The 26,055-nt window shown below is 41.5% G+C and overlaps 1 protein-coding gene across 4 annotated transcripts in view; it reads right to left on the bottom strand.

The window, feature by feature from the left end:
* The window catches only part of LOC130929829 (supervillin-like), a 64,692-nt gene that overhangs the window by 24,656 nt on the left and 13,981 nt on the right, over positions 1-26,055 (bottom strand). The window contains exons 1-20 of one of the 4 annotated variants that reach the window (XM_057857389.1): positions 24,573-24,791; positions 22,495-22,558; positions 21,688-21,779; positions 21,551-21,608; positions 20,920-21,068; positions 20,062-20,845; positions 19,250-19,333; positions 17,835-18,944; positions 17,166-17,339; positions 17,042-17,079; positions 16,860-16,924; positions 16,646-16,782; positions 13,547-13,657; positions 10,850-11,081; positions 9,828-9,887; positions 7,173-7,674; positions 4,168-4,639; positions 1,991-2,108; positions 1,767-1,823; positions 1,293-1,370 (exon numbers count right to left, since the gene is read on the bottom strand). In XM_057857389.1, the coding sequence (XP_057713372.1) occupies positions 1,293-1,370; positions 1,767-1,823; positions 1,991-2,108; positions 4,168-4,639; positions 7,173-7,674; positions 9,828-9,887; positions 10,850-11,081; positions 13,547-13,657; positions 16,646-16,782; positions 16,860-16,924; positions 17,042-17,079; positions 17,166-17,339; positions 17,835-18,944; positions 19,250-19,333; positions 20,062-20,845; positions 20,920-21,068; positions 21,551-21,608; positions 21,688-21,779; positions 22,495-22,558; positions 24,573-24,633 (4,446 nt within the window). In that variant the 5' untranslated portion in view covers positions 24,634-24,791. Of the gene's footprint in view, positions 1-1,292; positions 1,371-1,766; positions 1,824-1,990; positions 2,109-4,167; positions 4,640-7,172; positions 7,675-9,827; positions 9,888-10,849; positions 11,082-13,546; positions 13,658-16,645; positions 16,783-16,859; positions 16,925-17,041; positions 17,080-17,165; positions 17,340-17,834; positions 18,945-19,249; positions 19,334-20,061; positions 20,846-20,919; positions 21,069-21,550; positions 21,609-21,687; positions 21,780-22,494; positions 22,559-24,572; positions 24,792-26,055 lie in introns of those variants that run through there. The other 3 variants (XM_057857391.1, XM_057857390.1, XM_057857392.1) reach the window with 3 other exon arrangements.

The raw sequence follows: 26,055 nt of genomic DNA, 5'->3' as shown, positions 1-26,055 counted from the left end.
ATTAAGATTTGAATGAGGCAAAATAACATGCTTTTTCTCTCAAATATATTTTTATAATCATTTGTTTCGGATGTACTGTAATTATTTTATGTATAAAAATTTAATTTGGTGTTCAAAAAGTCTTTTTTCAAACTTGAGTCTTGAAAAAGAGGGGGTTGTCTTATAATCAGGGCCGTCTTATATTTGGGCCAATACGGTACTACCTGCCTGCAAAGCCATTGTCTGCGAGATGCTCCTATTTGATAATTCTGAGCTTTTTCAAGCCTAACTGCTATTAAAAAAAAAATAATAATAAATTAAATTAAATTAAATTAAATTAAAAAAAAAAAACAGAGACAGAGAAACACTGACCGCTGTTGAAGAAAAAAAGATATCGGCTTTGTGTTCATCTAACAGGCTCAAGTTTCATACTGAGTAAGTATGCATACTGAGAAATTATTTCATAATTAAATATACTGTACAGAAAATAATTTTGGAACATTTTTGGTTTGGTTTTGGTTTGATTTTTCCAATGTAAAAACGTGCCGTGACTCAAAAAAGGTTGAAAAACACTGATCTAGACAATGTTGAGTGGTCATAAGACTAATGTATATTTTTTGCATTCCTGGATAGTAAAGAGATTATTAGCAAGTTTGTATTTATTGCGAATGGTAATATAATGTATGTTAAAATATTGCAATTTAGCTAATAAAATATAACATTTATTGTACTATAGTTGAGTAGTTTTGAAAACAGGTTTGAATCGAACAGTGTATCGCCTTAACCAATACCTATGAAGGTTAGTATAAGTCAATAAAGATTTATTTTCCATTGATCATTTAGCCTATCAATTAATTAGGTTCACCCAATCTGTTTGGTCTTATTGTTGTCCCGTCCCAGGCAAAAAGTGTACATGCAGGTCATGCTGTTATATTGTCCTTACCAATGTTGAGACCAAACCTACGCCCTTGGTTTGTAGAGGTTACTTTTAGTCAAGCTATCATTTAAAATTTTTTTTTTGTTCAGTTTTTTTTCTTTGGGATTTGTTTGAAGTGTTTTTCCTTCAGGTTTACATAAAAAAAAAAACTGAATAAAACGTAAGTACAATGCAGCAACCCATATAGCCCTCACACCTAAAAAAAGCCCAGACTCTTCAGAGTAGTCACTCATGCAGGACCAAAATCTAACCAAGCAAAAATGTGATCCATTTAAGAATGATGGTACACAGTACATCATGTCTCCAGGGTCTAATCTCCACCACTTAAAAAGGTCTCACATCAAGCGTGGCAAATCACAGCCACTGCCGTGCTTACCTGAGCGTGATGGTCAATGTACTGACACTTTTGTCCGAGGGAGAAAGGAGGAGAGAAAGTGGAGGAGAAGACAGGCTCCTGAGAATGGAGAGGTGGAAGAATGAGTGGACAGAAGAGGAAGGTGGGTGGGAAAGGATGCATGAGCATGCACACACCAGGCATGTGAAGTTTTGTTGTTTCATGGCTGTTTCAAAAACAAAATGGTAGACTTCATGTGTCTTTTACAAAGGTGCTTGGGACTCTGTTGTGGGAATATCTGTTCTCGTGATAGACATGTCAACCAAATTTCATGTTGCCAAGGAAACTGGCTTCAGGGATGAATTTTTAAGAAAAAAACAGCTTCAGGTTTTTCATTGCTCAGGGACTTTAGAATACCAATAATACTGTAGGTATAACAACCTAAAAATCATGCACATATGAATGGACAAAACTGGCATCTTCTTTCAAAGTGATTGGCTGAGAGGCAAACCTTACCCACAGCTGCTCTGATAAGCACACTGGAGAATGGTCATGAAGGACCACCTCTTCCTCCTGAAAGGAGGGGTTGGGGCAGGGAGAACACAAGGCGTGGTAAGAGAGGGGTAATATTGGGGGATGGGTGGTGTTGTCCAGGGAGTTTACCATTTATGAAATTTAAAGTGACAGGAATTATGTGCAATATATGAGTTCTTAGTCTTCCCAGTGGGTTGATGCTGTACCTTCTTATGTGTTGACTCCACGTCACTTTGCTCAGTGGATGCCACGTTCTCCACTTCCTGTTTCTTGTTGATGCGGTTTCTCCAGTCTTCCTCGCCACTCTTCTTTAACCGGGCCACTCTGACACAAACAAACACTTTCAAAAAACATGACGTAAAATGTCCAATCGAGGGTCGCGCCTCTACGATAACCATGGCTGTTGCAGACTACCTCTTGGAAATTATTGCCATTACTACCACTCTTCATATTCAGGCAATCATTCAAGGATGATAATTCAGGTCAAGTGGAACACAACTGAGTGAGGAATGCTGGAACTGGGAGGCCGACAGCGAAGAGAAAGTGTGTCATCATGTCTCTCGAGCAAGTGGATGCAGAGAGGCAAATGGAGCTCAAGCGTCTGACTCTGACACTTTCAACTGCTTCTGGCTGGGTCACAGACAGCAACTCCAGGCTCTGACCTTAACCTGATTTTAACACCTAAAAATAATATATATCGGGTAGCCGATAATATCAGCTGATGAAACCATTTTAAAATTCTATCATATACTGTAGTATCAAAATCGGTTTTTCATTATCAGTTTTGGGGCAATATGCATTTTGGCTTTAAAGTGAATGTACAGTAGAAGCTTTCTACCTTTGCACAAGGGCTGGTCACAGCAGTTATACTTACTGACCATTAGATATTTCCAAACTAAGATGATTGGGGTTTACTATGTCAGCAGCCTATTGGCTAACATGGTGCAAAAATTATGAATTTTAAAGTCATTAAATATAACTACTGCATTGCCAGAAAGAAATAGTCACTAAGAAAAGTGATAAAATACAAAAACCTGTGCAAAAGCCTAGGAAAATACATTTTGGCGATAATTTATTGATAATGCATTGTCTATGCCTTTCGCCTGCCTGTATTTGTATATGGTGGAAAACACAGACAAGCCTGAAAAAGCAGTTTCTGCGCTTGCACTCCTCTTTGGAAAACACAGACAAGCCTGAAAAAGCAGTTTCTGCGCTTGCACTCCTCTTTAAAATAAACTGTTGTATTTTAAGCCAAATGAACTGTTGTGTTTAAAAGAACAATATGTCTATATGCTGCCATAGATAATTCATGGCGCATTAAGCCCCCAAACTATTTTTAATTTGTCTGTTTTACCCTGGAAACCCCCATTTACAGACGTCGCGCAACCGCTTTTGTTTCAACCCAGCCATAAAAAGAAGGTAAGTAATTATATTTATGTAATAAAATGTTTGTCATTTTTATCTCAGTATCATGAATTGATGTCTAATATTTTGTTAAAAAAAAAAAAAAAAAACGACTTAAGAAAAATGATTCCATCGCATATTTTAAACTTTTAAACAAATTATGTCACAATGAAAAAAATGGCGTCTGGATCTACCTCATAACTATCGATTAATTGTATTTTTTTTTTTTTTTTTTGTTACTCTCGCATTGTCCACCATATGTTGGATGATAAATAATCGATCCAAACAAAGAAAAATTGAAAAAAAAAATGTTTAATAGGGTAAATATATGAAAAAGAACATCTCAACCATTCCTTGATGTCTGCGATTTCTGCATCGCGACCTTTGTTATACTAGTAATACCATGTTTCACCCATAAAATCCCCCCAAAAAACAGCTGTGACCTTTCACATCTGTGTCTTGACACTCGGTGAGACATGCTACGTGGAGTTTTGGATCGAAACGAGGTAAGTACGCGATAATATCTCGTTAAAATCATGGCGTCTTTAATTCTGCTCTCGCGTGCTCTCGCTTCTAGTTAAGGTTTTGCTGTTTAAAAAAAAATTTTTTTTTTTAATGCCCTCCTGTTCAAAAGTTTTCTTCCCCCAAAAATAGAGATTTTAAGCTTTCCAATGATGTATTACACATGCATATAGGACAATTTTGAAATTTGGTCAAATTGGAGGTCTCAGAGCGGAACTTCAAGTCACCTGAGTGTTTTCCGCCAAATATATTGGTATTGGTTTGAGTATCAGTACCAGATTTTTGGAATTGGACGATATTAGGGTATCGGTTATCAATTTAAAAAGTCATTATCAGACTTCCAACTCACCCTAAACCCTGACCTTAACCTATTTTTTAAGTTCAAGAAGGAAGTCTAGACCAGACAGAAACCCTAGTGTAATCAATCACACCAGATTTAAATCGACATTACCCTCACCTCTCCTTGATGGACATCTGTTTGCTGGACATGCTATAATGCAGCTGGTCTGTGGAACCCGTGGGGGACAGCATATCACCCGAACAGACTGCAAACGAGTTGTAGTCGTCGCTGTGCTCCAGCGTCAGCGACTGAGACTTGACCAAGGCCTGGGGAAAACCCTGAGGTTTGGGTGGCGTTGGCGGAGGCACCTGTAGTTTGGGCAGTGGCTGAGAGCCCGGTTGAGGATAAGGCTTGGGGATGAGTTCCTGAGGTTTTGCCTGGCTCTGCTGAGGCTGAGTGAACGAGTTGGGATATGTTGGCGAAGACTGGGGTTTCGGTGGCTCAGAAGGGGGCTGACGCAAGAAGGGTTTGGGTGGGGTTGGGGGAGGTTGGATGACAGAATGGATCTGCTGGATGCTGGACACGTGAGATGTTGTTGGGGACACTTTGGTTATCAGAGGCTTCAGCGAAGGAGGTCGATCTTGCAGGTCTGAAAGGATAACACACATTATATGTATTATTATTATTAATTGTAACTTTGTACATAATTAGTATTTGGGTGACTCACAGGGCACATTGTGTAGTGATTTCAATTTGATGAAAGTTACATTATAGCACTTATAAATGCTCAAAATGGAACATTGGTAATGTTAGACATGGAATAAACATAGTAAATTATTTAAGTCAGGGGTGTACAAACTATTTCACATAGGGCTGCAGTGGGTGCTGGATTTCATTCCAACAAAACAAGACGACACCTTTTCACCAATCTGGTGTCTTACAAGTGTAATCAGTGGATTGCAGTCAGGCTTGTTTCAGCAGAAACGTCATTGGTTAAACTGTCTGTGCTCGATTGGTAGGGACAAAAACCAGGACCCACAATGGCCTTTGAGGACCGGTTTGGACACCCCTGGTTTAAGTGCTTGGAAGACTAGTAAATTATGATGTAGTCCATCTATCCATCCATACATCATCTTCCGCTTGCTCCGGAGTCGGGTTGCGGGGGCAGCAGCTTTAACAGGGAAGCCCAGACTTCCCTCTCCCAAGCCACTTCAACCAGCTCCTCCGGCGGGATCCCAAGGCGTTCCCAGGCCAGCCGAGAGACATAGTCTCTCCAGCGTGTCCTGGGTCGTCCCCGGGGACTCCCGCCGGTGGGACATGCCCGGAACACCTCTCCGGGGAGGCGTCCAGGAAGCATCCGTACCAGATGCCCGAGCCACCTTAGCTGGCTCCTCTCAATGCGGAGGAGTAGCAGCTCAACGCCGAGTCCCTCCCGGATGGCCGAGCTTCTCACCCTATCTCTAAGGGAGAGCCCGGACACCCTGCGGAGGAAATTCATTTCGGTCGCTTGTATCCGGGATTTTGTTCTTTTGGTCATGACCCACAGCTCATGACCATAGGTGAGAGTAGTAACGTAGATCGACTAGTAAATCGAGAGCTTCGCCTTTCGGCTGAGCTCCTTCTTCACCACTACCGACCGGTGCAGCGTCCGCATTACTGCAGACGCTGCACCGATCCGCCTGTCAATCTCTCGCTCCCTCCTACCCTCACTCGTGAACAATAACCCAAGATACTTCAATTCCTCCACTTGGGGCAGGATCTCATCCCCAACCTGGAGAGGGCTCTCCAACCTTTTCCGACTGAGGACCATGGTCTCAGATTTGGAGGTGCTTATGATGTAGTGCTTATAATAATAATAATAATACATTTCATTTGAAGAGCGCTTTTCAAGACATGCAGAGACACTTCATAGCTCTGGAACCGAAGGTGGCGAGACGGACACGGGGGACCGAAAGGTGGAGGATAGAGGAGGAGCGACATGAACGGGGGGGGGACAGTAGATACAGAGGAGATTGCATATGTAGAGAGGGGCCAGGCCATCGAGTGCTTTATAGGTAACGGCAAGGATCACGTAGTTGATTCTTTGTTTGACTGAGAGCCAGTGAAGTCGACGAAGGATGGGGTGATGTGATGTGTGGTGGGCGTCCATGTGACGAGCCGTGCTGCTGAGTTTTGGAGAAGCTGCAGTTTCTGGAGGGACTTATTTGGGAGGCCGAAGAGCAGTGAGTTACAGTAATCGAGCCGGGAAGTGACTAAACTACAGACGAGAGTGGAAGCGGTATGGTGGGTGAGAGAAGGGAGGTGAGAAATATTGCGAAGGTGGAAGTAGACTGATCTGGTGATGTCGTTGATTTGGGAGCGGAAGGAGAGTGTGCTATCGAGGATGACACCCATACTCTTAACCTGAGTAGAGGGAGAGATCGGTACATTGTTGATGGTAATAGAGAAATGATTGTCAATAGAGAGTATGGCATTGTTGCCTACATGGAGGACTTCTGATTTTGAGCTATTGAGGAGGAGAAAGATGGAGGAGCACCAAGAGTTAATGTCTTCTAAACAGAGGGTGAGGGAGGAGGGTGGAAGGGAAGAGTTTAGTTGCAACCAAAACATGGCTGGTCTTCTTACCATACACTGTATTGTCTTAATTGTGTTTTAACCACAGCATTCATCTGAACAGTACACTATCATTGACATTGAATGTGTGTTTAAAGTGAAAATGTTGACATCTGGCATGACACGGATTAACCTTGACTGAGATGGCTTTGACCCATTAAAACCGAATCAAGTGACTGATGACCCTTCAAATAGTAGACAGATGCTATTGAGAGCCTCTAGAGTTTTACGCTACTATTGTGTACTTCCATCCCTTAGTCAAACGCTTACCAGTTGGTGTAATCCGACTGACCGCAAGTGGCCATTTTAAGGATAAGCGTGTCATTACTTCCATCTCTTTGGGGACAAAGGAAGCCATGCAGTATGACAGAATATTAATGAGATGTGTGTCTCTCTCTCTTTCTGACAACCCAAAAAATACTACTGCCCCTCCTCCTCCTTTACCCTCCCTTCTGAGTCAAGTGTGCACTCGGCGAGCATTGATATGCAGGAGAACAATGAGGATAATGAAGAGATCCCACTGCCCATCGCTGATTTCCTTTTGTTCACATACTGAACGAGTCCCCTACCTGACAGCCCTTCCCTGCTTTGCGTGCCGCTGTCCCCTCCTGGTTCTTCTTCCAGGTGCCGGCTTTGTTCCTCCTTTCCACCTCCTCCTTCGCCTCCTGCTTCCTCCGCTTTCTCCTTCCTAGTATCTCCAAGGGCTTTCGTGTCGGGATGTGTATCTGCCTTGTCGTCTTCCTCTGTCTCCGCCTGATGCCGGCGAGAAGTGACAGAAAAAGGGGCGGGAGCAGGGACAGCCCCCGGTTGCTCAGAGCTATCTGGGAGGAGCTCGGCGTGGCCTGGGGTTCCCGCGCTCTGGGTCTGTGAAAGGTATCGTAACACCCTCTCCTGGTGGCTCGCGGACTTGGCGGGGGCTTGTTGAGTAGCGGAGTCCCCCTCACAGGTGATGCTGCTGCATCCAGGCGTCACGGTTACCGTGGAAACAGAGGCTTGAGAGGGGGCGACTGCAACTGAGCGGACCACGGAGGCGGGGAGGGGCTCCAGTTTGACTTGGCTGCTGAGTTTTATCTAAAAATGAAACAAAACAAATCCATAAGTCAGAAATAGAAACACAAGTATTGAAAAACCTGCTGGAGTTGAAAAGCAGAGCTTCAATGTACTCCTTTTTGAAGACATAACCAAGATACTCTTTTTTTTTTTTTTTTTTTTAACCCTTTCGGGGACAGTGGTCACTTCAGTGGACAGGTATTCAAAAATTATCATTGGATCGTTTTATTCACTGCCAGCCCAGCTCACAGAGTACAGGTAGTCCCCGGGTTACGACGTACCCAATTTACGACTTTATGACGCCTGTCTGCAGGAAGCGTAAAGCAAGTTGTACTTCCGCACGCGAGAGCAATTACACACTGCCCATCCCACACAGGAAGAGGAAGAGCGCAGCCGAGTGAAGAGGTCACAGCATGCTTCATTTGTTGCTTCTGAAGCATCTAGAGGCGACGACTGTATATAACCCCTTTTGCACTGATTAATGTGCGTTTTCAATTGTAGTCGAATACTTGGGGCGAGTTTATGTGATTGTTTTGGATGATGTGCGGACGCTAACTGATACATGCTAATCGGTTTGTTATTGCTGTATCAGCAGCTACTTGTAAACGCAAATTTGAATTGCTGTTATTGAATATGAGACTGATTTAATCTCATTTTATTTTAGTTTCATTCTGCAAGTGTTGATCTCATGAGCAGGTGAATAAAGTCAGCAAACCACACGGACGTCTGTCATCGTCATTTTGGAGCGTAGCTTGCTGTCAAGCCAGGACTTAGCTCCAACGTTTTGACGAGGACAGTACAATGACGTCTACTATATGCTTTTGGATAGTTTTTTTTATATAAAGAGGGTGTTTAGAGGTATTAAAAGAGTATATTCCAACTTTTGCGGAAATCCAGGTTATATCGCCAGCGCAGGAACGGAACTTGTTTGTAAACCGGGGACTACCTGTATATGTTGTGGTAGTTAGTAAAAGAGGGACATTGATATTGAAAACACCGATTGACGACAATAGATGTCCAATTCATTTTAACTGTGAGGGGCTGGAAGCGATCATTTTACAGTTAAAATGGATTGGACGTCAATTGCCGTCAATGGGAGCCAAAGGGCTAAGCTGTGTGAGGTCACAAGACATTTATAAAACAAAGCAAAAACATACAAAAAATTTCTAGGGCAAAATGCACACGGGCCACATTTCTTTTAATTTGTCTTATCTTCTTCAATTTATCAAATTTAGTTTGAATTTTTTTTTAAGTTTAATTTTTTAAATACATTTTATTTCATTTGAAATTATTATTACTCATGGCTTTTTTTTAAATGACATTTATTTTAAATATTTTTTATTCATTACTATTTGAGTAATTTTTATAATAGATAATATATAATCAATAGTAATTTAAATGTTTTTCCCCAAAATGAATCCTTCAATTAATTCATTCATTTTATTTAAAAATTATTTTTATACTGTATTTTTTTTTTTTAATTGTCATTTGCAAAATATGCGCAGGCAACACTAATACTACAATTGAACGTCAAATGATGCCCGTAAAATATTGTTCCGCGGGCTGCAATTGGCTCCTGGACTGCAAGTTTGAGACCCCTGTCCAACTAAAAACATTTAGGGAAAAAAAATAACTATGCATATGCATGCATGAAATGGTTAATATTACAGTGATCAAATTAGGTATAGGTTAAGAGACAAATTACAATTTTGATTTATTTACATTTTTAAAAATAGGGTGTAAAAGTGGTATTTTGAACTGCAGTATTGCATAATTTCAATATGTGAAAAAGTATGGACAAAATGTTTGGGACATTTGCAGAAATTAAAAATTCCCAAACTAAATGTTGCATTAAAAATAAATTTAAAAAAAAAAAAAAGAGAAATATTGGGACGCAGTAAGTAAAATGTGGAGTTTGGACAAACATATTGGAACAACCTATGTCTCTAACATGCATCATTTCCTTAATAGGACACCTCATGCTTGTTATGCACTAAACCAGCAACTAAAAAAGGCAGCTGAAGTCAACAAACTTTACAACAGCAGGACACATGACAACACTTTTTCCATGTGTCGAAGGCTAAATCATGTGCGGCACTCATTTGGGTTAACAACGAAGCTAAATCAATCAATAAATTCATTCAAGTGCATCCAATCAGCTTCCAGGACCTTACATGTTCTTCCTGCTTGGACTCATTATGGTCGACTGAGGAGCGGACCGGAGGCTCAGTCACCTGTGAGGACACCAGCTGCTTATTTAATGGATATAATACAGTATTAATCTTATGTGAAAAGTCGTGAAGTTTAAAGTTAGAGATATTGGGCATTTGGGTTTGACCTGGTTGAACCTGGCATTAAAAATTTCCCTTGGTAGTCCAACACCCTTAACATTTAGTACAGGTAGTCCCCATGGTTACGAACGACTTCCGTTCCTACGCTAGCGACGTAACCCGAATTGGCGCCTAAATTGGAATTAACCATTTAAGTACCCATACACAATAATGATCCAAAAAGTCCAAAAGAATTGTATTTTGTTTAATTGATGCACTGCCCTCTGGTGGCAGCGTTGGGTCTGGCTGAACAGTCACCTTGTGTGACTGAGACGCAGACTCAGACGTCTGATATGGATAAAGGATAGCGCCACTCTGGTTTGGCCCACATAAGGTTGTGAGTTGTTTCAGCTAATATATGTGTAGTAATTAAGTTTACAGCTATAGTTTGTGAAGTTACGCGTGAGCGATTTGCAATGAGAATTTTAAATACGTTAGCATTCGTATCGTTTAAGATAGCAAATTAGGCTAATTTAATCTACTAAATTTACATTACATATTGATCAGACTTGATGGACGTTTGACACCAATAGTTTTGTGTCAAGTGTTTTATTGTTAAAATGTGTGTCGTTTTTGAACATAAGTGTACATATGTGTGTTACAGCTTTACAAATCGTTAAAAGTGAAGGACGTAAAAAGCTTCAAAAATCACAATTGCCTTGTTTGCTGTCTGTAAAGCTGAATAACTACATGTTTAGTTTGGACAGAACATGTCAAACTAATAAAGCAAAGTAAAAAATACTGTAAGGTACTGTTTAAGCGACTAACGACTGGAGAAAAAATGGCAGACGAGACTCCTGCATCGCAAAGATGAGTCGTAACCCAGGGACTACCTGTATTGTGCATGTAAAGTGTATACAAAGTACCTGTTCTACTTCGCCCTGTGTGATTGGCTGAGTCTGAAAGCGTGCGAGAGCACGGCGCTGGCGGGAAGTGTCACTCTTTGACGGTGACTCGTCCGAAGCATGGGCGAGGCGGTTAAAGAGGGCCATCTTTTCCGCCAAGCTGAGTGTGGATAGGTCATCCCCTTCAGGTTTTGGGGGCTCATCTTGCTGGATTTCCTGGATCTTCTCCTGAGTGGCTGGAGCTGTTTGAATGCTGGAAAAGAAGACCAGGGTTCAGCTGTTTAGCATGAAAAAAATACTAAACACACAGAAGAATGACTCAAATGTGTTGTGAAATTATCAAAGAACTGTGTAATTTCAAAGATTGCCAAAATTTGAAATTTGACATTTTGAGGGAAGGGGATACGCCTACAGTAATAATGGATTTGACATGGAAAAGAAAAAATAAGGCAGACTTGGGTACAAAGAACAGGGACAGTGTGCAAGCACTGTTAACTACAGTCATGTGAAAAAATTAGGACACCCCATGAAATATTCAGTTCTTAATTAAGAAATGTTCACATGTCAATGTCTGATCTTGTTTTTCTTTATCACTGGAAAAGAAAGTGATTTAATTGCAGGTAGACAACAAAAATTAACATTGTTTTACTCATTAGACCAAATACATAAACAAAAAAATGCATATTCTAACTGTGGAAAAGGTTAGGACACCCTACCACCTAATAGCTACTGTTACCCCTTTAACTGAAGTAACTTCAGTGAGACTCTTTTTGTAGCCATCTACCAGTCTTTGACATCGGACTGAAGAAAGTTTGCCCCACTCCTCAACGCAGAATACTTTAAACAATGACTGACTGTTAAAGTGAGAGAAAACAGCATGGTGAGATCATAGGAGCTGTCTGAGGCCTTCAGAAAGAAGATTGTAGACACTTATGAATCTGGTAAGGGATTTCAAAAGATCTCAAAAGAATATAAAATCCGCCATTCCACTGTCCAGAAAATAGTCTACAAGTGGAGGACATTCAAAACAACTGCCAACATGCCCAGGTCTGGCCGTCCAAACAAGTTCACGCAGAGAGCAGACTGCAAGATGCTAAATAAAGTCTCAAAAAAAAAAACTAAATGTCATCACGGGACCTACATGGGAAAGTGCATGCCTCTACAATAAGAAAGAGACTACACAAATTTAACATTCATGGAAGGTGTGCAAGGAGAAAACCTTTGCTCTCCAAGAAGAACATAAAGGTCAGACTGAAGTTTGCCAGAGTGAATGTAGACAAATACCAGGATGTCTGGAATAATGTTCTTTGGACAGATGAATCTAAACTTGAATTAATTGGACACCAAAACAGAGGACAAGTTTGGCGTAATCCCAATACAGCTTTCCAGGAAAAGAACCTCATACCAACTGTGAAGCATGGAGGTGGAAGTGTCATGATTTGGGGATGCTTTGCTGCAGCAGGACCTGGCCAGCTCACCATTATAGAATCCCCCATAAATTCTATCATGTATCAGAGGGTGCTTGAGGAACATGTGGGATCATCTGTGAAAAATGAAAGCTAAAGCGAAACTGGACCCTGCAATGACCCAAAACATACCAGTAAACCCACCAAGGACTGGCTGAAAAGAAATGGAGAGTCCTGGAATGGCTCAGTCAAAACCCAGATCTTAATCCCTTGATATGCTGTGGGGTTACTTGAAACGGGCTGTACATGCAAGAAACCCCTCAAACATCTAATTGTTGAAAGTATTCTGAATTGAGGAGTGGAGCAAACTTTCTTCAGACCGATGTCAAAGACTGGTAGATACAGGCTACAAAAAGTGTCTCACTGAAGTTATTTCGGCCAAAGGGGGTAACACTAGATAGTAGGTGGTAGGGTGTTCTAACTTTTTCCTCAGAATATGCATTTTTGTTGATATATTTGGTTTAATAGGTAAAACAATGTTAATTTTTGTTTTTTTTTACCTGCAATTAAATCACTTTCTTTTCGAGTGATAAAGGGAAAAAAGATCAGTCATTGATATGGGAACATTGCTTAATAAAGAACTGAATATTTTATGGGGTGTCCTAATTTTTTCACATGACTGTATGTGTAATGGGGCTTCCATTAATGCTGATATTAGAAAGAAAAAAAAAAAACAAGATTTAAGATTTCAAATTAGGGTATTTAAATTGCTTATAGAACATCTAAATTAGGGATTTCAATTGCTTATAGAACAGGTTTTGAAGTCAAAGCTTTCAAGCCAGCATTAGGGTTTGAAGTCAGTGCTACACTTACAAAAAAGGCTATGGATTTCACTGGGAATTAAGCAGTTATTTATGATATACGTCACATAAAGTTTTACAAGTAATGACCCTCTGAGAAGTGTGACAAATGTCCAGTGAACTTATCTCGAAGTTGTTTTTTATTCGGGTGCCCAACTTCTCAAATGTGGAATTTACAATCATGTATGAATGCCAGGAATGCTGGGAGCAGGAATGCTGGAGATCATCACTGCTGAGTTTTTACATAAACAACAGCTTTCTTTCCCTATAAGGTGCACCAAGACGCTTATGAAAGGAGGTGGGGATAGCAGCTGAGACCAACGTGGGGTGACGCAGAATGAAAACGTTCAGCAATGAGCAGCATGTTGCTTCATCAGGACAAATACTTTGTAATCAAATGAAGCAGTCTGTTCTGTTATCTGATATGTTATAAATTAGTTGTGTTACAGTACCTAATGGTGGTGACAGCAGTGCTAACAACAGTTGAACTGGTGGTGGTGCTGATGGTGCTGGTGGTAGTGGTGGTGAGACTTCCTGAAGCAGGTGATGACGTGGAAGGCTCACTTACAGGCAGAGAATAAGCATACATTAAAAACAAATACAACATGGTCCAAAATCTCCACGTGTACAGAGAAGTTACCCATCTACATTATTTCTCAGAAGTGCTTTACACAATGATTTGAGTATGAAAGAAGTATTTTATTATTTGCTGCAGGGTATTACAGTCATTTGGGACAGCAAATTGAAAAAAAACAAAAAACAAAAGCAAACGAAAGGGTACAGTTCACTCTTTGGCAACAAAATCTGGAAGGTAGAGCACTGGCATTTCTATGCATGTTTCTTTACACTAGTAAACCCAGCAGAGGCCGACTCGGCCTTTTTCAAGACAAATACTCCTAATATTCCCAAGCAATGTCCGATTTGGCCTCTCCTCCGGAAAAACCCAGAGGTGGCCAAAATGACCCAAGTGCTTTTGAATTAGCAAGTCGTTGTCCAACAGGCAGCAACCATTCATATGTAAATGCAACCACTAGACATAAATTGTGCTAGTATGCAGCTCAAACGGAAGGGAACACATCACGGTTGCACTATTCATGTGATTGTTTGTGTCAGTTCAAGTGAAGCTACATTTATTTATGGAGTTTTACACTTTTTACACATATTTTAACTCACTTCTCCTATACTCCTTGCACAAAAAAACAGAAAAAAATGGCCCAAATGTGTACATTATTTTTGGGGGGGGTTTAGAACTGCAATTTGAATGTAAAGCAGGAGTTGTGTCTATAGTTTAGAAGGACTGAATCAGGGGCATGGATCATGAATTTAAAATACACATTCGCGCCATTTTTTTCTGTTTTTGTTCGTGGAGTATAGGAGAAGTGAGTTTTAAAAAATGTGTAAAAAGTGTAAAACTCCATAATTAAATATAGCTTGACTTGAACTGACACAAACTATCACATGAACAGTTCAACCGCGGTGTGTTCCCCTCCGTTTGGGCCGCATACCAACACAATGTATGTCTAGTGGTTGCATTTCTATATGAACGGCTGTTGTCTGTTAGACAACGACTTACCAATTCAAAAGCACTTAGGGGATTTTGGCCACTTCTGGGTTTTTCCGGGGGAGAGGCCATATCGGCCTTGCTTGGGACTATTTAGGAGTACCAGAATTCTCCGGGACTTCTAGTGTTAACACCCATTTAAACACCAAATGAGAACCAAAAGGCAGTTTAATTCATAATTTTAAAAGAAAGTCCAGATATGTCATATTACAGTTCCTGACAAAAGTCTTGTCGCTTATCCATTTTGTAGAAAATTGCTAATAACCTGAGTTTTAATTATTCAATTGGTTTCAGAAATGCCTCATATGAAAGCTAAGACCCTCCCAAATGATGTTGAATGTACAAAAATATACTTGTTTCACTGAAAAAAAATTCTATCATTTAATGAAAACATAAAAGTCAAATTTTGGCAAGACAAAAGTTTTGTCGCCAACAGAAAGTAGTGTGAAAATTAAACAAAAATGTACTTCAACTACAAAAATATGTTTCATAACATGATCAAATTAAGTAGTGGTGCTGTGAGATCCAAATTTAATATTTTGTATGACTTCCATGGGCTTGAAGGACTTTATCCATGCAGTTCGGCAAGGATTCATACAATTTATTGATGAAGTCATCAGGAACATCAAAGAAAGCAGTCTTACATGCCTCCCAGAGTTCATCAATATTCTTGGATTTCGTCTTCCAGGCTTCCTCTTTCATCCTACCCCAGACATGCTTAATGATGCTCATGTCTGGTGACTGGGTTGACCAGTCCTGGAGGATCTTGATCTTCTTTGCCCTGAGGAACTTTGAGGTAGAGATTGAAGTATGCGATGGAACACCATCCTGCTGCAGAATTTGTCCCTTTTTATGGTTAGGAATGTATCAGAGTATTTATGTTGCCTTCCACCCTGCAGATCTCGCTCACACCCCCATGCTGGATGTAACCCCAGACCATGATTTTGCCACCACCAAACTTCATTGTTTTCTGAGAGAATCTAGGATCAATGTGGGCTCCAGTAGGTCTCCTGCAATATTTGCGGCGACTCTGGTGTAATTCAATGGAAGATTCATCTGAAAAATCCACCTTTTGCCACTTTTCCAGCGTACATCCTTTTGACAGGCTGTGGGCCTTGGCAAATGTCACACGTTTTTTAATTGTCTGCACCCTGAGAGATCTGCAGGGTGAAATATCAACACATCTTAGCTCCTCTTACATTCCTAACCATAAAAAGGGACAAATTTTGCAGCAGGTTGGTGTCGCATACTTCAATCTCTGCCTCAAAGTTCCTCAAAGCAAAGAAGATCAACATCCTCCAGGACTGGCCAGCCCAGTCACCAGACATGAACCTCATTGAGCATGTCTGTGGTAGGATGAAAGCAGAAGCATGGAAGACGAAACCCAATAATGTTGATTAACTCTGGGAGGCATTCAAGACTGATTTCTTTGATGTTCCTGATGATTTCATCTATAAATTGTATGAATCCTTGCCGAACCGCATGGATGCAGTCCTTCAAGCCCATGGAAGTCATACAAAATATTAAATTTGGATCTCACAGCACCACTATTTAATTCGCTTATGTTATGTAACATATTTTTGTATTTGAAGTACATTTTTTTTGTTCAATTTTCACACTACTTTCTGTCGGCGACAAAACTTTTGTCTTGCCAAAATTTTACCTTTATGTCTTCATTAAATGATAAATCTTTTTTCAGTGAAACAAATATATTTTTGTACATTCAACATCATTTGGGAGGGTCTTAGCTTTCATATGAGCCATTTCTGAAACCAATTGATAATTAAAAGTCAGGTTATTAGCAATTGTTTCTACAAAATGGATAAGCGACAAGACTATTGTCAGGGACTCAATATAGTGAGTAAAATTAAAAAGCTGTCTGAAGTATGAATACTCAAGTTGTGAAAAGACACCCGAAACATCTACGTACCTAAATACATGAACTAAGCTTTAACACTGGTTGGAGAGATGGAAGTTAAAGTGTTCATACCTGCAAGCGTCGCCCACCTCCTTGCTGGTGACGGGTTGAGTGTGTGAGCGGTCCTGGACTCTCCGCAGACGGCGTTCCACGGCAGCGTTTCGAGAGCGAGGCTTGGGAACACCACCCTCGGAAGTCTTTTCTAATTCCTAATGAGAAAGAAAATGCTGACTTTCAGACAAATTTTCACATCACAATGTTTGCATACATATGTTAAATCGGTTACCCTGAAAAGAGAACGCTTGGCTGCCACGCTCATCTTGGCCCGCTCGTCTAGTTTTTCTTCATCCGCTATAATGTGAGAATGGGAAAAAGGTTTGAATCTGTTCAAGTTAGGAATTGAAGATATAGTTTGGGTTACAAGTCAGGATTAGCTTTACAGATCAAGGTAAAGGTTTTCAAGGTCACCTTCTACATCTTGCAGCGGTGCTGGACTGAGATGTGACCTGTGAAAAGAAACATGAAAGCTTTTCAAAATGAATTCAGAATTTTACCTCCTGTAAAGTATTCTGGAATGACTCCCGTTTCAGACCTGTCAGTCTCCAGACGTTCCGCAGATGTGATAGGTTGAGTTCGACATCTCTCGGATGTGCGGCCGTCCCCTGGCGTGATGTAGCGACGAGGCCTCCGAGCCGTCTTTTCCCCCTGGGACTCAGGGCCACTTGACCCAAGGTCCGCCTCTGTCGCTGAGGACTGGATGCTCTCGCTTGGATTAGGAAGGATAAATGAGGGAGAGTACAAATTCAGTTAACAAAGCAAGGCGAGCGTGACATACTGTAGATAGCAGTTAGATGCATGCAGTGTTAGTTGACTTTGTTCTCTCTTTTTGACAAGTGTTCTTTAACTTCACATTTAATTTCACATGGTTAGTTATTCAAGCCATGGTTAATGCTTCAAAAAGAGTTATTGTGTTAGTTTCTGGGCTTTAAGTATGGGTTAAGGTTTCAAATTAAGGTTCCAAGCCAGGGTGAAATTTTCATTTTATGGTTTTGAATCATCACTACCTCATTGTCATTGCCACAATCAGAATGTCACTAAATAAGATTGTGATTTGTTGAGTTTATGCAGGACATCCTAGATGTTACCCATGGCAGAGGTCAGCACTCACAGACTGCTGTCTGACATGAAGTGGATTTCAGTAGTATCCTTGAGACAAGTTAGCCATGCGACGTAATAACAAAGCCCATGCCGGCAGACCTACAAGTCAGGCTTCCTGTTGGCGTTCTCCAGGTATGAATGTCGCAGCTGAGCGACCGACACACGGGTGTCTAGGGCGCCCGTGTCGCAATTCGACACCCCTGATGGCTGCATCGGCCTGGAGGAGGTCTCACGGGTAGCGGCAGCCCTCTCTGTACGGTATATGACAGAATGCCGGCTGATACCAATGTCTGACATGGAACGAGTTCGCGTCTTGGGTTTGGGCCCTCCTCCTGCCTCTGTGCTTTTGTGCTTGGCCTGAGGTAAAGTGGAACCCTTCTGGAGGTAAATGGCCGAGTCGCTACTTTGCAATTTCTGCTGCCTTGGAGGGTCTGAGACTTCACATCGCAGAGCCTCCTCAACTCTCTTTGAACAAGTTTCTTGTTCTCCCTGATGTTCTTTTGTCTCCATAGGCCTCCTCAATGAGTTGTATTGATGCTGTCTCTGGAGATCTTCCTCAGCTTTTCCACTGGTTTGTGTCTGAAACACAAGTGACTCTGGATGGTTGACAGTGTCTGAAATATTCTCCAAGTGTATGTCTTTGAACACTCTAGCCTCTTGATTCTCGTGACCCGAATGACGATGCCTGCCTCGCTCTCGGCTCTTCTCCGCCATCTCTCTTCTCTCCCGCCTTCGCTCTTTGGGTGGATCCAAGTCTTTCTTGGCTACTTGATTCATCTTCTTCTGTTCTGGGCTGTAATCCCACCATTCCATGCTTTCGCTCGGACCTCTGTGAGGGTCATCCACAGTCTTTTCTCGTCGGCGAATCTCAGATGGTAACACAGCTTTGCGGCTCTTCAGCAAACCTTCCGTGTGTACTTCTTCTTTGGAAGCTTGCTGGGCCTCCAGCCTTGCCTCTTTGTGGGCAGCATAAATTTGTTCAGCACTCACGCGCCTTCGTGGTGGAACCTCTGGAGGACTGGGGATTTGGCTGGCAGACACTGGGCTGTCAATGGTAGGATGGTACTCTTGAGCAAACTTTGGGTGACCCGGGGTGTGCTCGGGCTGATGAACAGTTCTCTGCTGGCCTGGGTCCAGGTTGGGTGGGAAAGGAAGTTCCTGAGTCCTGTGTCTGGCGCTCCACTCAGAAGGCCGCTGTGCACTTACTCTGATTCTTGGTGAAAAGAATGGACAAGGGAAGTCAGTAAGCATAAAAAATTTAAAATAAAAATCTCTTTTTGGGTTAGCCAGTGAAACATTTCATCATCTTGGTGTAAGGCAACTGCAAAGATATTTTGAATGTTTGGTATAATGACCTCTCCGTATCTCTAGCAGTTGATTAACATGATCCCTTACATGTGGCAACTCAACTGTAAAGGTAAGGACTGTTAGAATCGAGTCAGTGGGAGCATCCAAACCTTTTGAAATGTTTAGGTAGAAGTTAATGAAGGTTTATTTCTCCATATTGATACTTCATACCTTGACGGCCAGCTGATGAGTGTTTGAGCGTTGCCCTCTGTCTCTCTGTTGAGACACCAGTCGCTCTTTGACAGGTTGGCAAGGCTATGGACAATGTCAAATGATCATAGATGCTTCTTGTTATGTAGTTGACTGTTCTGACAAGTTGCAGATGTCTTCTGGTAAAGTTCAGTAATAGAATCAAAGGGGTGACAGCGATGAGAGGAGGTGGCATGGGGCACAGGGCACGGGCTTGAGCGTTTTCAACAAAAAAATCACTTTGTGTCTAAAAGCTGCAGGACAAGGATGCAGATACGTAGATACTGTGCATATTTTAATCACCCACTGTTCAACAGTATATTTAATAAGGCTAGGTGCATCTTTCGCGGACAGAGATGTCTCCATACGAAATGTGAGTGTGACACCTTTAAAGGGTTGCCAGGTTCCACAGTTAATGGCAGTGAACGTTTTACACCTACAACAGCAAAAACTGCATTCTTTCTAATGCACATGTCTGCATGTGTCAAGTAAATTACCAACCCTGTGTTAAAAAAAAAAAAAAAAACCTTAAACGGCGAAACAATGTGTAAGTCTATGAAACCAGAGCCTGTCCTCATTGTGGTATTTGCGATTAAATAGTCGCTGTATTGCATCTATGATATACCAATTGTACAGAAATGGTGTAAAAGTGGTTACTCTGTCAAACCCCAATAGAAGAATTTTACACCGAGTTTGGGAAGTGCATGGTCTTCACTCGGTTTATGAAAAAAAACTACCAGAAAAGAGTCATAGTCTCAAAGAACCAAGTAAAGTATGACTTTTCATGAACTCACCCCTGTCTGTTGAGGATGCTCTGTGCCTGTTGCTCAATGAACAAATCCCCAGGTGAGATACCATGGCGGGTAGATGGCAGCGAGGCCCGACGGGCAGTTCGAGGCGAGCTGGGTATTGCTGTGACCCTGTAGTCCCTGCTGGTGTTGGGACTCATCACAACATGGATTGTGTCTGTGCGGTTGTGATGTGTAGAGCTTTGCTGCTGAGGCTGAATCTGCTGGGGCGGAGGCATGTGGTGCTCCTGGGTCCTAGTCCGAGATGCATGATCTTGAGTCCCACCTCTCCGGTGGTTCTCCATGTTCATGACCCTTTCCCTCTCAGAGAATCTTCCATCTTGTGAATGGGCTGGTGCTTGGATTGTGTTAACTGGGACCAGTGCATCTGGAGATGCAGGTTTCGGGTGAGTCCTCATGTAAACCCTTCCCACACCAGAGCGGTACGGACCACCAGTTTCATGATCTGGTAGCTCTGGTTGTGGTTTAACTCCACTTCCAGTCGAGTGTCTGTCGGCAGCGGCATCTTGGTCGAGTCGGGCGCGGTAGCGTGGTGTGTAATCAATGTCCACTTCCTGATCAAGGAGTATGCCATACCTCTCCGACAACTGCCGCCGTCTCTCTGCTTTGTAGCGAGCGATGCGCTCAGCCTTGGAACTCAGACTGACTGGGTCCGAGGGTGTAGACGTAGGTGTCAATATTACGGGGTTGACACCTCCTTTGGCCTGATGTTGTGGGGATGTCACTGGCTTTTGTGATGCATGCAGATCCTCTTTGCTGAAATGTCTCACTGTGGTATGGAAGAAGTCAAAACACAGTGATCTTTCAGTTAACACAGTCAATCAAGGTACAGCATCAGCATACCCATAACACATGGCTCGCAGGGGTCTGAGGCCCGAGTATACCGGGGTGGGTCCTCCTCCAGCATTCTGTTGGTGACCAAGCCGCTAGTCAGCAGGGCTGGCGCAGAGTCACTTTCAATCCCTTCCAGACGCCGTGCAATCCTCTCCTTCCTGGGACGAAAGGCAAAGGCTTGCAGTATATCATAAACATACAGAAATGCGGCTGATTGTGGAGTAAACACATACAAAGAATGACGCGGAATTTGAGCATTTTTTCCCCTTCCGTTTCAACCAAAGTCAGCAAAGGCCCAATTTTCAGATGTAAATGATTTGAGCATTATCCTATGGTGTGGGTGCGTTAATATGATCCAATTTTGACAGTGGCAGCACACAGTAATAAATAAATAAGCTAACATTTTTTCTTCAATATTTTTTTAATTTTCTGCAATACCTGTGGTACTGTGCTTCTTCACACAAGTAACTGCTGATATGATGACAGGCTTCTTTCAAAGACGAAATTCTTGAATGTCATTGGAGATACTGTGTGCAGTGGTCATGTAAATTACACCCTATTTTTTTCCTTGTGTGTTTGGGCTCATACAGTTCAAATATTGGATTAGATCTCAGTTCGTGTTTACGCCATTTAAGGATACCTGTTCATTACGAAATCTTCTGGAAGATCACCCTCGAAGTATTTCTTCAGTTCTGAAACTGAATGTTAAAAGTTTTGAGAAAATGCTCAGTACAAAAAAACAAAAACAAAACAACAACCAAAGAAACCAATGCGCACCCTTGGGCAGAACCACCAGGAGTTTGGCATCTGTATCTGAAACGCTCTTGACCAGGGTGGTCTTGTCGTGCAGGGAGAAATCACTCTGAAAACTAAAATTGTAAACATGAGTACAAAGAAACCAGAAAAACAGCTCAAGAGGTTTTTATTGTAAATGATTGTTGACCAGAACGTCCTAAAGATGTGACACCAGGTGAAAGTGTTACTTCCATTAGGAACCTAGTCAAGAACAAGGTCATTAAGTCTTGACACTCCCTACCAACCTGCCACAATAAGTTCTCTAACTTCATCTAGTTAGTTCATACAAAGCAGCTATTTTTAGCTCTGGATGCATAGTATTAAAAGAGCTTAGCCTCCAGGAATCCACTTGATCTTGTATTTCTTCTTAAGGTGGACTGTGTTTGCTTAAAGACCTGAAGGAGTCACTGTAAACATGAAGCAAAAGCGGCTTTGCGGAATAATGGCTGGAACGCAATGCAGATATTTTTTTTTAGAGTGTCTGAGGATTAGGTGTTCTAGACTTCTCCAGCAGTTAATGCTGATCAAGCATTAATTATAAAGCTGTCTGTGCTGACAAGTCTATCTTGACGACCATGCATTAACCATAAAATAACTTTAAGCTGTTTGTAGCTCGTTGAAAAGGATTGTTTGCTGATTTTTTGAAACAATGGGTCCCACTAAAATATGGCAACATACTTTTAAAATAAAATAATAAAATAATAATATGCAGTAGTATTTATGTTAACCAAAATGCTAATCCTGGTGAGGTCTAGTAATTGTTGGTTGTCCCACGTAATGGTTCCTTACCTTAAGGCTTCTGTTGGCAATGATGTTGAGGTGCAAAGTTTTCCCAGATCTTCTGATCCAAGTTCTGCAAGAACACAAGACTTAGTAAATACCATGAGATTCTTGAAAAAGTTTTGCTCCCAAAAGTATCCCTTAGCAACATTAAAATCATTAACAGCATCTATCTTGAGTAGACTTGCAATAAACTAGCAAGTAGCCATGGCTAAAAAGATGTATCACGATTGTCTGAATTGGACATTTCAAGTTGAATTGGGATCCTTAAAACATTAACTTTCCCACATGGATTTTAACCAGTTGCCTGTCTTGTAACACTCAACACATGTCTTGGTCTCATCTTAGTCTTGGCTGCCAGTATTCTTGGTCTTATTTTGGTCTTGAATAGTTCCGGTCTTTGGCAAGTGTCGGTATTGGATAGTGTGGTCTTGAGCACAGCACTAGCAATTGCAACCACATAGAGAGAACAGTTCTGAACTGAATTCTGTTAACTGCTATGTCTGTGCTACATTGCTATGCTAGCTGAAAGCATCTGAAAACCATTCAGTTTAAGTTACAGTACTTGAGGTAGTTCTGTTTCGTTGCTGCCCTAGTTGGCTTCAAATACTTCAAAACATCTGAGCCATGTCCATGACCATGGACATTTCCTTCTGATGATGAAGATCATGTTTGATAGTGACATAGATGTCAATCAAATGTGTGCAAAAGGACATTCCTCGCAGGTCGCGTTGCAACATTATGCCATAGTCATACCGTAAAGTGTCAAGATAGAGGATTAAAAAACAATCGCCGTGGTAGCAGAGCAAAAATTTATCTCATTGATTACATGATCTGAAATCACAACAAACAACTGTTTTCAAGAACAGTGTTTGATGCTTGATGAGAATGTCAATCACTCTACACGCAGTCCATAGCAACTTCCACAACAACCACAGCAGTCCGTTGTAAAGTAGTTTCCTTTTTAGTCGCAGACAGATTGAGTTACCGCTCCAGACACCGGCAGAAAAACTCCTGGTCTATTTTTTGTTCGCACTGAACCTCCAACAGGATACAAGCAGATCAAAAAATGATGTGATCTTTGGCTGTCCAGACTGATCATGTGTTTGCTTTTTCACATTCAAGACCTGCGCAATGTGTGCACCATGCGCTCGGAAAGCCCCGTGCGCGTCAAGTCAGTTCAGCTTTCCACAGAAACATGCATGCTGCCGATGAGCCAAGGAAGTTCAGAGCTAGCAGTTACGGAGAAAAGCTTAGCAGGCAACGGTTTTCTATTAATAATTTGTGTGGAAAATTAGACTTGTGGAGGAAAAAGCTCATAAATCACGTGGAGTGTAAATGATAGACATCTAAACAAACATCCAAAAATAATGCAAATAAAAAATTAAGAACTGAATTAAGAATATATTGCACTGGACGCCACGTGTTTTTAGGTGCATTTGAGTATAATGACTTAAATGTTGACTAATTACTTCCTTGACTACAGAAGAATTGGAGCTAAGTATCAAAACGTACTTCACGATATCACCAAATTTTGCTGTGGTATAAGGTGATGTCATTTTGAACAGTGTTTAATGACCGTTAAAGACCCTGTGAGGTCAGAGACTAGGTGAAAGCTATCAATCATAGAAAATGATAAATTGTTGCTACTAATATGTTATGCAATTGAAATCAATAATTGACATGTAAATAGATATCATTTTACAACCTCAATTTGAGATTTTAAAAATTCATAGTTTCAAATCTATTTATTTTGCACTACCGGTTTTGCAGTAATGCTAATTTAGTTTCCAAATTAAAAACACAACCACAGAAATGAGTACACCTAGTCACCTTTTGAAAATCAAATTGTGAGAACTGTATATGCAAATATAAACATTTAACGCTGGCCTATCATCGAGTTCCACTGTGTGATAAAACACCGTATTGACATATCAATCTCACTCCGAATGTGGACGAGAGTCAACATTTACAGCTCGTCTACACATACAGTATACTTATTGATATTTTCCACTAATACTAAATTAGGTCACAGAACTAGGACAAGTCCTCAAAAAAAAGGACACACGGTCACCACTAGACTTTACCTGTGCCGCAGTGCTGCACATGATTGACATGGTAACCAGAGATCCAAGGGTTTCGGAACATGTTTAGCGGCGAGGAAGACTGATGGCAAGAGGCGAGAGGTCGCTAACCGGCACCCGATCGGTCACACCGCCACCACCCGCCAAAGACACCAGCCGGCCTTGCGGACTGGTCGCAATGTCACCCGAGTCGGAGAACGACAGCGCAGCGGGGCGCCAAAGCTGCTCAGCGGCCTAATCAGATTACAGTCAGAAATTAGCCGCGATGATCAAAACAGCGGGACGGGGGATTGGACGCGATGTGCCAAAGGGGCGGGTGTGCGGGGGGGTGCGGTGTTTCCCGCCCTACCCACTGAAGGTGAAGTTTCATGCATGTCAATTAGCATTAGCAAGCTAACACATTTGTGCCGTAATCCGTCTAGGATCGTGCGTTAAGAGGTGTTTACCCCTGGGCTTTCACTGACTGCTCGCCATTTGCTAGCTCTCAGTCTCACTCTTTTTCGCACTTCAAACGGTATCTTGTTGAACTTTTAAAAGTACAGGGAAATGACAAATCCTTAGCTTTCCTGAAAATTGAGCCTCATAATGATACATCCCCAGACAAAAATCGTGTCGCTTATCCATTCTGTAGAAACAATTGCTAATAACCTGACTTTTAATCATTCAATTGGTTTGAGAAATGGCTCATATGAAAGCTAAGACCCTCCCAAATAATGTTGAATGTACACAAATATATTTGTTTCACTGAAAAAAAGATTTATCATTTAATGAAGACATACAGTAAAGGTGAAATTTTGGCAAGACAAAAGTTTTGTCGCCTACAGAAAGTAGTGTGAAAATTGAACAAAAAAAAATACTTCAAATACAAAAAATATGTTACATAACATAAGCGAATTAAGTAGTGGTGCTGTGAGATCCAAATTTAATATTTTGTATGAATTCCATGGGCTTCGGCAAGGATTCATAAAATTTATTGATGAAGACATCAGGAACATCAAGTTCATCAACATTCTTGGATTTCGTCTTCCATGCTTCCTCTTTCATCCTGTTCATGTCTGGTGACTGGGTTGGCCAGTCCTGGAGGATCTTGATCTTCTTTGCCTTGAGGAACTTTGAGGTAGAGATTGAAGTATGCGATGGAGCACCATCCTGCTGCAGAATTTGTCCCTTTTTATGGTTAGGAATATAAGCGGCAGCTAAGATTTGTTGATATTTCAGACTATTTATGTTGCCTTCCACCATACAGATCTCTCGCACATCCCCATACTGGATGTAACCCCAGACCATGATTTTGGTAATGATGTAACCACCAAACTTCACTGTTTTCTGAGGGAATCTCGGATCCATGCGGGCTCCAGTAGGTCTCCTGCAATATTTGGGACGACTGTGGTGTAATTCAATGGAAGATTCATCTGAAAAATCCACCTTTTGCCACTTTTCCAGCGTCTATCCTTTTGACAGGCTGAGGGCCTTGGCAAATGCCACA

This window comes from Corythoichthys intestinalis, chromosome 14, assembly GCF_030265065.1.
Source record: "Corythoichthys intestinalis isolate RoL2023-P3 chromosome 14, ASM3026506v1, whole genome shotgun sequence".
Taxonomy (NCBI): Eukaryota; Metazoa; Chordata; class Actinopteri; order Syngnathiformes; family Syngnathidae; genus Corythoichthys; species Corythoichthys intestinalis.
Note: the sequence above shows the minus strand (reverse complement) of the source record. Positions and strands in the feature narration are given on the sequence as shown.